The sequence below is a fragment of the Jaculus jaculus genome, chromosome 19 (assembly GCF_020740685.1).
Source record: "Jaculus jaculus isolate mJacJac1 chromosome 19, mJacJac1.mat.Y.cur, whole genome shotgun sequence".
NCBI lineage: Eukaryota > Metazoa > Chordata > Mammalia > Rodentia > Dipodidae > Jaculus > Jaculus jaculus.
In genome coordinates this window covers 19943240-19961344 of record NC_059120.1, presented here as the reverse complement: position 1 = coordinate 19961344, position 18105 = coordinate 19943240, and the positions used below count along the sequence as shown (strand labels likewise).

General features: G+C 37.8%; 1 protein-coding gene across 2 annotated transcripts in view; it reads left to right on the top strand.

Moving 5' to 3' along the window:
- Hfm1 (helicase for meiosis 1) overlaps positions 1-18105 on the top strand; it is a 90549-nt gene that overhangs the window by 64958 nt on the left and 7486 nt on the right. The window contains exons 30-34 of one of the 2 annotated variants that reach the window (XM_045138669.1): positions 5420-5500; positions 5889-6004; positions 7354-7433; positions 8487-8578; positions 15736-15879. In XM_045138669.1, the coding sequence (XP_044994604.1) occupies positions 5420-5500; positions 5889-6004; positions 7354-7433; positions 8487-8578; positions 15736-15879 (513 nt within the window). Of the gene's footprint in view, positions 1-5419; positions 5501-5888; positions 6005-7353; positions 7434-8486; positions 8591-15735; positions 15880-18105 lie in introns of both variants that reach the window. The other variant, XM_045138670.1, reaches the window with a different exon arrangement.

Sequence of the window (18105 nt, the reverse complement as noted above, 5' to 3'; positions counted from 1 at the left end):
GGCCAATATCAGGTGGACAACAGGGACAGAAGAGTGTGCCAAACACTGGCATGGGGAAACTGACTATAACACCCATAAGCCTGCAGAAGGCGTTAATTCCCAAATTTCCATCAGCTGGGAACCCAGCATTCAGAACACTTAAGTTTATGGGGACACCTGAATCCAACCACCACACCCTCTATATATATTTTACATACTTCATTTTGTCTTTTCATCACTGGGAAGAAAGTGGAACAAGTATTATTTTTCAATATTTGTTTTGCTGTATTTTGTTTGGATTTTTATTTATTTATTTATTTTTAAATTTAATTTATTAGTTTTCTTTTCAGTAAATACAGGCAGTTTGGTACCATTGTTTAGGCTCATCTGTGTTCTACCCCCTCCCATTGGACCCTCCTTGTTGATGAAAATGGGTCGTGCATTGTGGAGTTAGCCCCCAGTTATTGGTATGATAAATGTCTCTGCAAATCATGATCCAACATGTGACTCTGACATTCTTTCCGCCCCCTCTTCCGCAAAATTTCCCTGAGCCATGTTGGGTTCATTTTTGGTCTGCTGAGGTGCTGAGGTGTTGGGAGCCTCTGAGGCTCTGGCTCTCTGATTTGGTAGGAGTTGATTTTTCTCTTCGTTGGTCTCCTTCCCCTTTGTGCTGGTATCCGGTTCATAGGAAAACATCACCCTTGCTTGTTTCGCCAGTTGTCCTTAGTTTCAGTTGGGCCCCTTTTGAGGTATGTTGGGGCAGCTCTCTTCTTAGGATCTGCATCTATCTGGAAAAGAGAAGCAGATTCTTCAACGGAGAGTAAGTTAGCACCCGGAGAATTGAGATAACACTTACTTTTTTGATAGACAGTATGATAGGTGTAGGCCCTCTTATACCCCGTGATTGATGGTAGCTTGATATTGTAGAGTGGGCTTGTGTTTGGGTATGGTTCTGACTTGTTTCCCAGCTCCAGCTATGGGTCTAGTACCACTGAGTGGATCAATGAGCCAAATCAAGAGCAATTGGTTCCTCACCATGGCTGTGTACCACTATTGCACTTGTGTGGGCATCACATCCGGTTATTTGTTGCTAATTAGGTTAAACAATGCGTTGCTTGGACAGATCTTGGTCATTTCCCCCAGTCACCTATGTAGCACCTTCTGGCACTAGACACGCTGACTGTCTGGGGACTGACTCTCTCCTGGCTTCCAGCCATGTCATTCCATTTTACGCGTCAGCTGCGTATGGAGTCTTCAGCAATAGGGTCTTACCACTGGCCTTTGGTGGGTCATCAAGTATTCTGACAAAAGTCTGTCATTGTTTTGGGAAACCTTGTAGGTTTCTCTGATCAAAAGCTCATTGTGGATGGTAGGCTCAAGCTGGAAGTGGGGGTTACGGGTCAGTGTCCACTAAGAAATTGAGGAAAAACATAATTAATATACAAGAGTTAGAGAGGAGAGAGATAGAGGGGAGAGGGGGAGAGGGAGGGAGGGAAGATGTAGGAGATTTAGGTCAGTCTTGATCCTACCCTCTCCAGTGTCTTGTGGTTCAGGTGTTTCCTGTAAGGGTCTAGTGAAGGTTCAGCCATTTGGTCTGTCTTTTGGGAAGTAGAATTTTATGGTACCATTGCCGTTTGGGTCTGGATTACTGTTTTCCACCCTTCGATGCCCTCCCCGCCCTCCCATCCATCTTATTGTCTAGTCCATGAGGTGCTTGCTGGGTATGTAAGGCATCTTGGGTAGATTCAGGTTAGGTGTTGTAGATGAGTGAGACTATGTGTTGATTTTTTTTCTGTGATTGGATTTTTAGATAAGAGCTTTTATTAGAACTTGTGCTTTTTTACTTTTGTGTGTCCTGAACATCATACTTTTCTTGTAAATAAATATAAATCAGCATTCCACAAGCAAGAGACACAAAGAAAAAGCCATAGGGCCCAAAGGAGACAGGAATCACTTCAGGCAATGATCATAATAAATGTCTGTGATAGAGGTCTGTCCACCTCTATGAGAGAGATACTACTTGAATTGCTTTGCAAATTGATAGTCTTTAAAAAGACAGAAAAGTAAGGACCTTATGAGGTCACATTAAAAGTACAGTCAAAGAAAAGCATGGGGCTGTTTGAAGAATGACAACTGAATATGTTTTGATGGGTGTGGAGCTAATAATATGGATGCTAGAAAAAGAAGCTGTAATTAGATGGCATAGCACATTGAGTATAGGATCAATTTTGTTGGAAATAGTAATAAATACTGCTAAGTGAACAAATGATCTAATCTGAGTTGAAATTTTAGAGAATTAATAACAATGTATACAGTAATCTGGAACACGGAGGTACAGGTTCAAAGAAATAAGTTATGATACAGGTAAGAAGTAAAAAGAGCATGATTTAGACAATAGCCTTTTCAACCAGTAATTCCTGGCACTCCTCACAAAACTAGTGTTAAAACCCAGCAGCCACAGACCACCAGTCTTTGAGGAAAATTGGGTTTATTTAATGTGCTGCATGAAAAGATAACATCCTACCAGAACTGTGGGTCATCTCATGGAATTGAAATGAGCTAATTATAGGATTTCATAATAAGTGATTCTTAGAGCATAGGTCAGTTCTAGATTGGGTACTCTCAGAAAGTTAAGTATTGTTTTGATGTTTTTATATTTTGGAATTAGAACTAAAAAAAATAGTAGTCATCTATGTTAGCCAGAAGATGGGGATGTTCTGTTATTTTTGTGGTTCTTGAGCATCCTTTTCTTTAGCTTAAGAAATAATTACATGATAATCTTATCTCTGTCTTCCACTGTGGTCACAAGTGGCCTTATCTGAGTATTGCTTATCTTCTCAAAGTTGTTTGTGTTCAGCTGAGAATATTGAAGTTAAGCTGCCCACTTTCAGATACCAGGAATAATTATAATTATTATTAATTACTTTCAATACTGGTGTTTCATCATTATTGGATTTAGGAGACATATATGAAAGTATCTTCCAGAGAGCTTTAATGAGAGATTTGATCTGAATATGATACTTTCCTAGGGCTGGAATCCTAGACTGAATGAAAGAAAGAAGTAGAAAGCAAGCTGAGCATTAGCACTCATCTCTCTCTGCTTCATGACTGTGGATACGATGTGAACAGATGCCTTACAATCATGCCTCCACAGTAGGGCCACTCTCACCACCATGCCTTCCCCATCACGATGTGTACCCTCAGACTATCAGCCAAAATAAATCCATCCTTCCTTAAGTTATTTTTGTCAGGTATTTTGTCATTACAGTGAAAAAGTAACTACCATACCATGTTAGCTTTTTGTTGTGGTGACAAATACCTGAAACAATTTAAAAGAAAACGGACTTGTTCTGACACACTTTCAGAAATTTTAGTCCATGCTGGCCAGCTCCAGTATTTCTGGGCCTGTTGTGGGGCAGTACATCATGGCAAAAGTAACAAACTGCTTACCTTAGAGCAACTAGTAAGCAAAAAGAAAGAAGCCAGAGACAAGATACACCCTTCAAAAGCACTCCTCTAGTGACCTTCTGGAGTCAGGTCCCACCTCCCCATATTGCCAGAGATAATGAGTCCATAGATAGCCATCTATTGATGAAAGCAGAACCATCATGAGTCAGTCACCTCCCAGTGACTGGATCTGTTAGTCAGGGACCAAGTCTTCAACACATGAGCTTTTGGGGTAACATTATATCTCTAAACCATAATGGTACCTAAGATACTGACGTTCTCAGTCCTCAAAGAAAATAGCTACTTGCCCCATATGATGAGCAGCCTCATCCACTTACCGTAGGCTGGTAGATATACGATCAGTGACTAGGTGTGCTATGACTTGAAAAAAGCTGGTTTGAACAATGACACTAAAAATGAAAAGTCAAGGGCCAGGAAAGGTGTTAAGATTTTTAAAACTACCCAGCATCATAGGTCACTTAAAATACATGTTCTAGCAAAAATCAGCTAATGTTGTTTTCTAGTCTGTAGTTTGTTGCCTTTGAGTATTATGTCCTCTGTTTGGACTATCCCTTGTCCCTTTCTCATGTCCAGATCCAATCTATTCTCTTAAAACAATTGAATTCTCTCTCCTTGCCCCTTCCTTCATGTTACTAGTCAGAACTAAGAAAAATAAAATGGTCATTTAAAATATGAATAAGGTAAATAAATAAAAATGAAATCTAAAAATAATAGAGTATAATTAAAAAGGGCTGGAGAGATGGCTTAGCAGTTAAGGCGCATGCCCATGCCTGCGAAACCTAAGGATCCCGTTTTGATTCTCCAGGTCCCACAATAGCCAGATGTACAAGGGGGCTCATGCATCTGGATTTCATTTGCAGTAGCTAGAGGCCCTGCACACCCATTCTCACACACACACTCTCTCTCTCCTTCCCTCCCTCTCTCTGTGTCTCTAATAAATAAATAAATAAAATAAAATCTTTTTAAAAACACAGTATAAAATATGAATAATGGCTGGAGAGATGGCTTAATGGTTAAGTCATTTGCCTGCAAAGCCAAAGAACCCAGGTTTGATTCCCCAAGACCCATGTAAGCTAGATGCACAAGGTAGCACATGCATTTAGAGTTTGTTTACTGTGGCTGAAGGCCCTGGTGTGCCCATTATCTCTGTCTCTCCATCCCTCCATCTCTCTCAAATAAATAAAAAATAAATTTAATCAAATATAGTATAATAAATATGCCAGACATGGCAGTGCAGGCCTGTTATCCCAACTACTCAGGGCACTGATATAAGAAGATCAGAAATTTCAGGCCTGCTTGGACAATTTTGTGAGACCCTTTCTCAAAAGGAAAAGTGAAAAAGAGAGCTTGGGATATGGCTTAGTGATAAAGTGCTTTGCACACACACATAGGGCTTCATCCCCAGTACTGCAAGAAAAAAAACCAAGACAACAATTTGTGTCTGTTAAATATAGTGTAGGTATGTCAGACTGGAAGCGATCTCTCCTTTCTTTGAATTAATATAGCAAATTCTATATTCCTAAAGTATTTATTTAGGACATTTATTAAATATATAGAATGTCTTATCTATTGACTAGTTAGTCATAACATCAGAATAGAGGAGGTTTGTTTCCAGATTCTCAGTCTTAAGTATAAAACAGCATTAAATCTCTTCCCTTATTCTTGCTTCATTAAGGGCAAATTTTGTTACTGACATTCTGCTATATTTGGCTCTATTCATATTAGGGAAGCTGAAATAAGCTTATAGATGGCTAAATGTTCTTTGTGAAAAGCTGAGAATCAGATTAATGAGTAATACAGAAACTGTTTTTAGATATATCTTTTCTAAAGTGTATAGGTTAACATTTGAGAAAAATATAAAAATCATAATCCTTTGAACTACCTGAGGAAAAAGACAGTGGATTAGAATTATTTGTATTAAAGTTATAATAACAAATGTAGTAACAAGTGGTTTTTTTTGACATTAATTTAGGAACAACTACCTGCAAAAAGCCTGGGAATCGAGAATGCCATCATCATTGTAAAAATAAAAATATGTGTGGACATGACTGCTGTGAGTACTTAAAACAAATTTATTTCAGTCATTCATAACTGACAGGTCTTTGATGGATAATAATGGCATCCTAAATATCAATGTATGATAATTATATCACTCAATTTATAACTCTCAAAATAGTTTTCCTTCTGGGGGTCAATATAAAATATAAATATTAGATTGGAGTTTTTGAAGAAATGTAGCTTTATTTGAATAATGCCTAAAATTTAACCTAAAGAATCTAAAATTTCACTGGCCATCATGGCATATGTCTATAATCCTAGTACTTGGTAATCTGAGGCAGGAAGATTGTGAGTTCAAGACCAGTCTGCGCTACATATAATCTATGAGCAAGCAGGAAAAAATGCTACACACACAAGAGAAAAAGATTATAAAATTTATTTAGGTAAAACTGGAGTTGCACAGAAGTCAGAAATGAAGAAGTCAGCAATGTCTTCCTACCTGTCTGACTTGAGAAACAGAAATGCTGTGTCATCCGTTCCTCCAGTTAAACGTCTCAAGGTTAGTATTAATAACTTCTGCCCTTTATTCTGTAAGTAAATAAATGCAAGTATCATTTATTTTGTATGTCAATTTGTAGGTATCCACCATGTACTTTAAAATTACTTGTGGCCTTGACCTGGAAGAAATATAACCACTGTTACGTAAGCTAGAAAAGACAGAAAGATAGGACATGAGCTCACTTGGCTCAGCAACAGTTGAAACTAGATATGCTTGCCCTTTCCTGGCTCTGTCTGGATTGGATTAAAAATTCTAAAGAAAAATAGGAAAAGAAAACAGAAATTTAGAGCCCTCAAGATATCTACATGAAGATGTCCTACATGCAGTAGGATATAACTAAAAATCAGAAGAGAAAGAAAGCTGAAATAGAAGCACAGATTTGAGAGTTGTTCATATGAAGATGATAGTTGAAGCCATGAGGGAAAAATCAATGTTTCACTGAAAACATATTGTATAGAGAGTGAGAAGAAAAATGGTATCCAAGAGGAAGCATGAAAAGATGAGCAGGAAAGAGGGATGAAGGAAGGATGAAAGGATACATGTATCATGTAAACAAGAGGGGAAGATCTTGTGGGAGAAGGGAAATGGGGGTGAAAGGTAGATTGGAGCGAGGAGGAAGGATGAGAATCAACTAAAACAAATTGTACTTGAAAATACCCAGAAGGAATGATACCTAAATCTCTGTATGCCAATTAAAAATATATATATATAAATAGGGATGGAGAGATGGCTTAGAGGGTGAGGTGCTTTCTTTCAAAGCCAAAGTACCCAGGTTCAATCCCCCAGGATCCATATAAGCCAAATGCACAATTTAACTATATATATTTAAATATATATAACTGGGTGTGGTGGTGCATGCCTTTAATTCCAACACTTGGGAGGCAGAGGTAGGAAGATCATTGTGAGTTCAAGGCCACCCTGAAACTACATGGTGAATTCCAGGTTAGCCTGGGCTAGAGTGAGACCCTACCACGAAAAACCAACACACACACACACACACACACACACACACACACACACACATGGCCTAGTACAGAATCATGAAAATTGACAATATTTAAGAAGATTTGAATTTAAGCTGAGAACTTTTCTGAGATTCTTCTAATTCATTGATTTCTGGACTTTATAAACCAGCAGCTATTCTCTATGATTTATTTGTTGAAGTTCCCCTCCTCCCCAACCCTCAGGTAGGGTCTCCCACTCCAGGCTGTCGTGGAATTCACTATGTAGCCTCAGGGTAGCCTCAAATTCACAGGGATCCTCTTATCACTGCCCTCTGGAGTTTTGGCTATTTGTTGAAGTTTTCATGTGAATGTGATAGTTCAACTTGTAATATTTCTCCTTAACAGATACAGATGAACAAATCTCAAAGTGTGGACCTTGAAGAATTTGCTTTTATTCCTAAACCTTCCCTTCCCAGTGTATCAAGGTACAAATGCTATGCTAATATCAAAGGGAAAATATTTATTTAAACTCTGCTCGTCCCAATAACTACTTATTCAAAGGAAAGAGGCCACAGGAAATCACAGTATTACCTAGTTTCATATACAGCAATAATACCATAAAGTCTTCATTATCTTTCATACTTTAAATTTATTTAGAATGTATACATTATAGGATATGTTAAAATTAATTGAATCACCTATTTCCTAGGAAATTACCAATCCTATGTTAACATTCCCTCAGGTTGCCTGTCAACTAAACTGACAGAAAGGGAAACCATAGTGGTATACATAATTTAATTTTTTCATCCAAGTGCTCATTCCATATTAATATTACCTCAGATTTATAAAATCTAATTAAATTTTATAACTTTGTACATTGCCTCATTTCACCTTCATAACATTCTGGTGGATAAATATTTATTTCTTGGTTTTTGAGACAGTATCTACGTATGTGACCCAGACTTGCCCTGAACTCATTATGTAACCCATGCTGGCCTCAAACTTGTGATCCTCTTACTTCAGCTTCCCAGTGCTGAGATTACCAATGTTTATCACCATACTTAGGGTTTATTTTATTTCAATGATGAGAAAAACCAACCTTCATACTCCCATTTAGTAAGCAAACTCTTAGATAATAATTCACTATTTTTTTCCTGTATCATGATGTGGTGAAGACTACACACGTGATTTCCCCTCTAGATAAGGTTATTTATATATGCAGAGTTGACATTAAACTTCTTTAACAGCAGTACAGAACAAGACGTGATTGTCAGAATTCTAGATCCCATGTAGAGCTCTCAGCAATAGGTTTTTTAAGACTGTGAATGATGGCAGATCTCCACTGGGGACAGGTAAAGATGACTATTAGTGTCTTCCATTAAACATTTGTTTATCTCCTTTAGTACTCAGGATAAGTACAATTTATCATAGAAATATTTAGTGGATAAACATTATTTTTTCACTTATATGAATAAGAAGTTTCCAAAGCCAAGTTTGTTTGCTATAATGCTGTATTTTATGGTTTTACCTTTATAAAGGTCAGAATATTTAAACATACCTGAATTGCCTATAATGGAACAGTGGGATCAGCATGAAATCCATGGAAAAGTTCAGCAAGGGCCATCTGAATGTCAAAACAATGGTAAGTTACTGTTGATATTGACTTGACAGAGGTATCATTACTTTGGGTAGAAAAATAATTTAATTGCAAACCAAACATCTAAAATTATGATGACTATAAACTTTTCATTATTTTTCTTTTATGTTATTGAACTGATTCACATTTTTAAGTTATTTCAGATGGCCTTTCTATATATCAAATATTTTTTAAAAGAATTCTTCCCTATGAAATGCTAGCACTTGGGCTGGAGGGATGGCTTAGCAGTTCTTCATTTGCCTACAAAGCCAAAGGACCCAGGTGCGATTCCCCAGGACCCACGTTAGCCAGATGCACAAGGGGGTACACGTGTCTGGAATTTGTTAGCAGTGACTGGAGGCCCTGGCATGTCCATTTTCTGTCTCTTTTTCTCTCTCTCTTTCCCCTCTCCCCTTCCCTCTTTTTTTCCAAATAAGTAAGTAAATAAAAATATTTAAATCACATTTAAAAATGCTGGCACTTTATTTAAAGATAATATTAAGAAGAACTGAGAAAAATTTGAAATTCTTGGGTAAACAAAGTATTAAAATGCTGACATTACTTTCATATAATTTTAGAAATTTTAGAAATTAGAAGATAATGTGAAGAGCAAGGGAAAAATTTAAATTCTTAGGTAAAAAAATTAAGATGTTAATTTTCATATATTTTACAATTTTGAATAACTTAATGTTTATAATATTAGTCCAGTTTTATAAAAGAACTATTTAACTTTGGGAAATTTATTTAAATTCTGTCAGCCTTAATTTCATCTTTAAAATAATGGATTTGGGGCTAGAAAGATGGTTCAGTAGTTAACAGCACTTGCTGTGAAAGCATGAGGGCCTGAGGAGACCTGAGATACCATTTGCGTTCAATCCCCAGGACCTACATGAACAACTGGTGAGGCCACACACGTCTGTAACCCCAGTCCTATGGGGAGCAGAGATGAGAGAATCACTGGAGCACACAGAAAAAGAAAAAGGCAAGCTCAGAGATCAGAGCCCAGAGTGCTCACCATTACACCATGGAACTTATAATAAGCTCTGAGATCAGTAAGAGACTCTGCTCAAGTTACCTGTTATACCACGGCAGGCAGATAAGTGATGAAAGGAACACCTGAGATCTTCTAGACAATGCAGTGAAGCAGAAGGCATGACATGGACCTATGGGCACTTACCCTCCCCCATATAAGCAATCATCAATCAATAAAATGAAGAGAGGGCTGAAGGGATGGCTTAGCAGTTAAGGCATTTGCCTGTAAAGCCAAAGGACCCTGGTTCAATTCCCTAGGACCCACTAATAGCTAGGTGCGTAAGGGGGTGCATACATCTGGAGTTCATTTACAGTAACTGGAGGCCCTGGTGTGCCCATTCTCTCTCTCTTTCTCCCTCTTTCTGTGTCAAATAAATAAATAAATAAATTTAATATTTTATTTTTATAAAATGAAGAGATTAAAATGACCATTAACAGTTCTCTACTTCTAAAATGTATGATTCTTAAAATTTCTAGATACTATAAAAATCTAAACTAGAGCCAGGTGGGATGGTGCACACATTTAATCCCAGCACTCAGGAGGCAGAGGTAGGAGGGTTGCCATGAGTTGGAGGCCACCCTGAGACTACATAGTGAATTCCAGCTCAGCTTAGGCTACTGTAAGAACCTACCTTGAAAAAAAAAGAAAAGAAAAGAAAATTTAAACTAGGTTTAGATGGAGAAAATTTGTAATCTAGATTTGCTTTTAATCTGTATTTCTCATTAATGTGATAATGCATGTCAGTTCATCAACACTATGCCTCATGTCATTACTTGGATCCTGCTGTTAATAGTATTATTTCTTTGGCTTATACATGATGTATTAAAACACATGAGAAATAATGAGCAGTGAGTTATTTATTCAAGTAGCTATATGAAAATATAAATAAAATGGTAAGTTTAGTGTTTTCTGAAAATAATTTCATGTTTGGCATTGGCACCTGCTCTTTTTTCATTGCTGTCACTTTGGGTTTTTTTAGTCACAATTTAAGATTGTAGGTGACTGTGGACACCAATCAGTAGTCTAGTGTTGGCCTAGCATGCACAAAGTCCTATGCTTGTTTGATTCCCAGCACCACAAAATAAATAAATGCATTAATTAGGTGAAATAATCTTAGGGAGGTAAGGGTAGAGTTTCCATTGCCTCTTATACCATGACATCCATTAGGCCCAAGATGAGATCAAAGAAGTATCCTCATCTCCCCTGGAGAATCAGAGAATTCACCCAGTATAGTCAAAGCCTGAATGCTATTGCAGAATAAATAGGAGCCTTAATTTTTTAAATCCTCTTTTTTTATCCTCTTTAATCCTAAAGCTCTTTAACTTATTTCTTCCTTTTCTTCCTTTTTCTATATCCTCTGCTTACTTTCTTGTATTTTTATAGTTTTCTTTTACTTCGTTCACACCCACTATCCCAACTTCAACTTATTTTATGATATAAATGTTTCATCTACATATCTTAACCTTCAGTAATAACTGCGCCCTATTTTACTGAGTGGGTCACTTTCTCCTTCCTTCCTTTTTTCCTTCCTTCCTTCCTTCCTTCCTTCCTTCCTTCCTTCCTTCCTTCCTTCCTTCCTTCCTTCCTTCCTTCCTTCCTTCCTGCATCCCTCTTCTCCTCCTTCCCTCCCTCCCTTTTTTCCTTTCTACTTCCCTCCCTTCTCCCTCTTCCTTCCTTTTGTTTTAAAGGACAACACATATAATATGGTAGTGAAGGTTATAGGATCCAGTCTACCTTGGTCCAAGTTCTAATTGTGCCATTTACTGTAACCCCTTACAGTATACTAAACTACTTTATCTCAATTCCTTCATCTGATTATATTTTAGTTATGAATTAATGTATGTAAAGCTGGTAGTGTAGTATCTAGTACTATTAATAGTAGCAATTAGATATGCTTATAATACATTTCACACATTAGCCTTTGTTTTCAAAACATTTTAAATGTTGAGAATGTTTAAAGAAAAATATGGCAATTTTATTATCTGTATTCCAGTTTCAAAAAAGTAAGAAGAAAAAAGTGATAGAAATCATATGAGAAAGCATTTGAATCATAAAATTTAATTTGGAAAGGACCTTTGTGCAATTTCTCATTTTACAGTGAAGGAAGCCAAGATTCTGAGAGATTAAATGACTTGCCCAAAATCACATACCTAATTAATGGCAGGGACAGAAATAGATTCCATATCTCTTGATTCCCAGTCCAACGCCATTTCTAGAAAATGAAATTGACTTTTAGTTATTGGTAGAAAATTGAGTGTGGAACTTAAAGTATATGAACTTTTCTAACTTCTCACCATCCCATCCCACCCTACCTCACCAATGTAGTTCTCTATCTCTGCATATATAATTAACTCTTCATTTGTCTTGAAGAATTATTTTTTCTTCCATTCAAGTTTTATCGCCCCTCTGTAATCTTCTAATTCTACCTTCTCAGGGGCTTTAGGAGACCAGTTATCCTTTTCTTCTTTCCTATGTTTTCATTACCTACTTTCTTTGTCTTTTTTCCCTTGGCATATAAAGATACTGAAGTCTTTTCCTTCTTCATTTGCATGTCTCCATATAGCTAGTCATAACCTTTTTTATTATAAGTAATGAAAATTATACACCAAGTGACGTGTGTGTGTGAGCGCCATGGCAACTGATTACTTCATGTAAACTGAAAGTCCAAGGAGCTTCTATATGGCATTAATTTTAATGGGATCCAGTCAGTCTCATCACACCACTGCTTTCTTTCAATCTTTTAGCTATGTGACCTCTTGCTGATCGGCTTTACTTGTTAAACAGGCTTCTCCCTCCCACCCCACCACAGTTCCTAATTTACATCTTCCCAGCTTAGCATCTTTTATAGAAAAAGTTAGTTTTCCCTGTTAGTTTACAGGTTTGAGCTTATTCTAACTGGCCTCATCCTTGATGATTAATCCTTTTAACTTGGAGGGGCAGGAGTGGCCATTTTCCCCTGTGACCCAGGGTATGTAGGGTCTATAAACAATGGCCTCACCAGATAACCTGCAATGATGGAGGAATGTTTCCCCAAAGGAAAAGAAGGGTGGTTCTTCAAAGGAAGGGACAGCATGCTAGACAAAAAAGAATCCTAAGGTCTCTATACCTTCTTACCTCTTGCCTTCTCTTGAAACCAAAAACTCTTGAAAAAAACATTTATACTATTATATGGTACTATTTATTCATTACTTTGATACTCTTTCCATTATTAGGTGTTTTTGTTTGTTTGTTTGTTTGTTTGTTTGTTTGTTTGAGACAGGGTCTCACTGTAGCCCAGGCTGACCTGGAATTCACTATGTATTCTCAGAGTGGCCTCGAACTCATGGTGATCCTCCTACCTCTGCCCCCCAAGGGCTGGGATTAAAGGTGTGCACCACCACGTCCGTCTTCCATCATTATTTAGAAACTGCTTTTGCTCAGGCTGTTTAGTAACTCTCTAAGTGTTAAATTCAGTGAATTCATCTCAACTTTTCCTTTTTGACCTCCATGGTATTTCACACTTCTCTTTCCTTATGGAAGTTATGTTTGATTTCAATTTAATCATTCTGTTGACTACTGCTTAGACTGCTTGAGCTTTTTCTTCCTGTTGATGCTTCATGTCCTTCCTTCCTGTCTTCCTCCCACCATTCCTTTTTATTTGTTTTGTTTACTTTTTTTTTCTGGACAATATCACCCAAGCCCATGTGTTCAATCACTAACTAAATCCTGATGATTTCTAAGTCTGTATCCCTTTCTAATAAATCCATCCACATAATCACCTCCTTGCAATACCTGACTATATCAGCATTTAAACTCTGTCTTTTGTTTAATTTTATTTTTGGTTTTTCGAGGTAGGGTCTCCCTCTAGCTCAGGCTGACCTGTAATTCACTATGTAGTCTCAGGATGGCCTCAAACTCACAGAATTCCTCCTACCTCTGCCTCCCAAGTGCTGGGATTAAAGGTGTGCACCACCATGTCCAGCTAAATTCTGTCTTCTTTATACAGCATTCTATCCCATCTTGTTTGTCTTACACTCAATGAATGAGCATTTATTTCTGAGCTTCTAATGGCAGAAAAGAAACATCCTAGCTGTTTCTCCCTCTTGTGATTAATCACTGAAACTTACTTTGCTTGCTACACAGCTCTCAGCCCTGGTCCGTTGTCTGTATCCTTCTTACTGTTTATTACATGTACTGCTCAGGCATTCATTTCCTCTTATCTATCTCAATAATTCTCTTCCATTTCCATGTGCTTTTCGGTCTCATGCGCCAACTCCTAAGTATTCCAAGTGATCAAGCAAGCATATCTGATCATGTGTAAACATATCTCTACTAATTATCTTTTGCTCATAAGAAAAATAAATCTCCCAGGCTGGAGAGATGGCTTAGCAGTTGAGGCATTAGCGAGTAAAGCCAAAGGACCCAGGTTCAATTCCCCAGGACCTACATAAGCCAGATGCACAAGGTGGCACATGCATCTGGAGTTCATTTACAGCAGCTGAAGGCCCTGATGCATCCTCTCTCTCTTTCTCTCTCTCTATCTCTCTCTCAAATAAATAAAATAAATAATTTTTGAAAGAGTTAAAAAAAAAAACCTCCTTAACATGACAAATGAGCTTTACTGTGATCTGTGCAGTTTCAGTGAAAGGGCCCTGCCTTCTGAAAATTCACTGTTCCCTTCTCATGCTGCTGTGTTTATGTACGGCTCTTGCTTTATAGAATATCTTGCCTGTTCCATAATCAGCTCTATCAAGCTCGGAGTTCTATTACTGTTTCTTCATATATTTTTTATCTTAGGAGTCTTTTTGACTCCTTGAAAGAAGAAGTAGGATTTGAACAGATGAAGAAGAAGATGGGAGATATTTAAAGTAAAGGGAACTAAGTGGTACACTAAAGCAAACTTACACTAGTTTATGCGAGACAATTGTTAAGTCTGTAGGAAGCAGGCAGTACTCTACCTACTGCCCAGCCTACTGCCCTTTCAGGGTATTTAGAAAATCATCTTTCCTATTATGGTCTAAAGTTTCTGTTACCAAAGTGGCTGGCCAACAAACCACTGCTAAATTCCCTTAAATTTCATACCCATATCTCATGTAAATGAGTAAAAAAATATATTTTCAATAATAAAATATAAATATAAATTTGCAGGATTCTTCCAACTGCTATTAAAATTTTAATTAAAATTTTATAATAAACATTGCATTGTAAATTTTTCAGTCAAATAAGTTGTTTTAAGGACAAATACAGGGCTGGAGAGATGGCTTAGCGGTTAAGCGCTTGCCTGTGAAGCCTAAGGACCCCGGTTGGAGGCTCGATTCCCCAGGACCCACGTTAGCCAGATGCACAAGGGGGTGCACGCGTCTGGAGTTCGTTCGCAGAGGCTGGAAGCCCTGGCGCGCCCATTCTCTCTCTCTCCTTCTATCTGTCTTTCTCTGTGTGTGTGTCACTCTCAAATAAATAAATTTAAAAAAAATTAAAAAAAAATAAGGACAAATACAGGACTGAAGAGATGGCTTACAGGTGCTTGCCTATAAAGCCTAAAGACCCAGGCTCAACTCCCCAGAACCTATGTAAGGCAGATGCACATGGTGGTGCATGCATTTTGAGTATGTTTGCAGTGGCTACAGGCCCTGGCACTTCATTCTCCCTCCCTCCCCCTTCTAATAAATAAATATGATAAAATAAAATAAAGGCAGTAATATTAAAAACTTTCTAATCTACTACTTTATACTATTATCTGTTCTCTTCAGGTTATTTATCTATATGGAAAAATACTGTATAGTGGGATGCTAGAGTTATTTTCAGTAGGAATTGAGATGAAAATTCTTTCTCAAAAATCTGTTAAAAATAAATTTAATAAAACTATCAGTACATGTAATACAGTAAACAGAATTGGGTGAACATAATATTCAATAATGCTTGGCACACTTACTGCTCAAGCTCTGTGTAGTACTTGAAAGATGTGTTTTATATGTCAATATAAAATGATGCTGTATGATTTAACAAGTACCTACACTCTTATATATACTCATAACAGATTTTTTTGGATGGAAATATTCTACAACTTCAAATGAAAAGGCTCCTCAAACAATGGTGTTCAACAAAAATACTAATATATCTGGAAAACAAAATTTGACAGATGCAGATAAAAGCAAGTCTCCATTTTCAGAAGTTCTGAATGTGAACTTTGAGTTGGAAAAAGAAGTTTGGGAAGATTTTGATGATGAAAGCTTAATAGAAGTTTCTAGCTTTTTAACTGATACTGAAAAGACAAAGACATCAGGTAAAATTGCATCTTTGCATGAAGCAGTTTCATTAGAAAGACTTTGAGTAATTTTTTTGCCTTCTGGGACTAATTTTCCTTGCCATTTATGTGTACTTTTCTAATTAGATTTGTTCATTGAGATTATAATTTCTAGCAAAATTGAAAAAGTTACCCTTCCACAAAGAACATTTTTCGCTTTTTAAATATTTTTATTTATTTATTTGAGAGAAAGGGAGGCAGAGAGAGAGGGAGAGGATGGATGTTTCAGGGCCTCTAGCCACAGTAAACGGACTCCAGATGCATGCACCCCCTTGTGCATCTGGCTAATGTGGGTCCTGGAGAGTTGAACCGGGATCCTTTGGCTTTGCAGACAAAGACCTTACCCACTAAGCCATCTCTCCAGCCCCATTTTTTTCTCTTTTTTTTTTTTTAATTTTTTATTTATTTATTTGAGAGCGACAGACACAGAGAGAAAGACAGATAGAGGGAGAGAGAGAGAATGGGCGCGCCAGGGCTTCCAGCCACTGCAAACGAACTCCAGACGCGTGCGCCCCCTTGTGCATCTGGCTAACGTGGGACCTGGGGAACCGAGCCTTGAACCGGGGTCCTTAGGCTTCACAGGCAAGCGCTTAACCGCTAAGCCATCTCTCCAGCCCCCATTTTTTTCTCTTTTTAAGGACAGAGGTCAGGATTATTTCCTGATGATAGCGTAGTAAATGAATTTTTTCTGTTATTTCTTCTCTTTGTCTTGTTAAAGGCTCTCTTCAAGTTCAGACTGTTTATTAAGAATTTCCATCATAAAGCAGAGTATTCTGCTTTCCATGCTCCAGTCCTATGGGGTCTGCTGACATTTGTGAAAGACAAAAATATTCTTTCTGCTGTTAAGAGTACTCATCTACTTTCAGAGAAAAAAAAAAAAACCTTTTATTTTTTTGAAAATGTTTACTTTTCAGATGTATATAAGTGAAGGAATTGGTGTCTTCTGTAGTGGAAGTTGTATTTAAATCATACATCAACCAAAAGTACTGAGACTTGGTTCTCTAAGTTAGAAGTTCACTCTGTCTCACTAAAACAGAGAACCGAAACTCTTGGTAAGATTTGAGGAGGTTAACAATGGAGAAACTGTGCCTGTGGGGCTGACAGTGGGAAACCAGCCCTGAAGGGGCCCTCAGTGCAGACTCTTCCTTCACAATGATGTTTTGCTACTTCTTCATATGCTCTCCTTCAAACTCAAAAAGAAAAAGAAAAACTCCCTACATTTAAGGGAGCCAGTTAAAAGTTGAAATATTATCATAGGGCCTTAAATATTACCTAAAGGACTATATTTTTCTCAGAAAGATCAGAATTTTAGCATCTTTACAAAATAGATCTGGGGCTGGAGAGATGGCTTAGCGGTTAAGCACTTGCCTGTGACGCCTAAGGACCCCGGTTCGAGGCTCGATTCCCTAGGTCCCACGTTAGCCAGATGCCCAAGGGGGTGCACGCGTCTGGAGTTCGTTTGCAGTGGCTGGAAGCCCTGGCGTGCCCATTCTCTCTCTATCCCTCTATGTGTCTTTCTCTGTGTGTCTGTAGCTCTCAAATAAATAAATAAATAATGAACAAAAAAAAAAAAACAATTCAAAATAGATCTGGAAAAACTATAATTGAGGTTATTAGGCATAGTTTCCTGTGTCACTGGGCAGCTACTGATCCCTAGCTTGAGATTGTCCTTGCCAGGCATGGTGAAATGTATACTTAGCCCCAGCACTTGAGAGGCTGAGGTAGGAGGATAGCTGTGAGTTTGAGGCCAGCCTGGGCTTAGAATGAATTCAGGTCCATCTGGGCTAGAGTGAAACCCTGCTTCAAAGAGAGAGAGAGAGATTATCCTTGTGTGCTTCAAGTTAGAAGGCAATGTATACTGGCCCTTTGGAGTGATTTAAGCCAGTAAGGGTCTAGCTTTGACATTAGGAAAATTGGCTTCAATAAATGTCATCCTCTCATGTAAAAAGCACTTTAGGGCTGGAGAGATGGCTTAGTGGTTAAGCACTTGCTTATGAAGCCTAAGGACCCTGGTTGGAGGCTCTATTCTCCAGGACCCACGTTAGCCAGATGCACAAGGGGGCGCACGCATCTGGAGTTCATTTGCAGTGGCTGGAAGCCCTGGCGCGCCCATTCTCTCTCTCTCTCTCTCTACCTCTTTCTCTGTTACTCTCAAATAAATAAATAAAAATGAACAAAAATATTATTTTTTTAAAAAGCACTTTA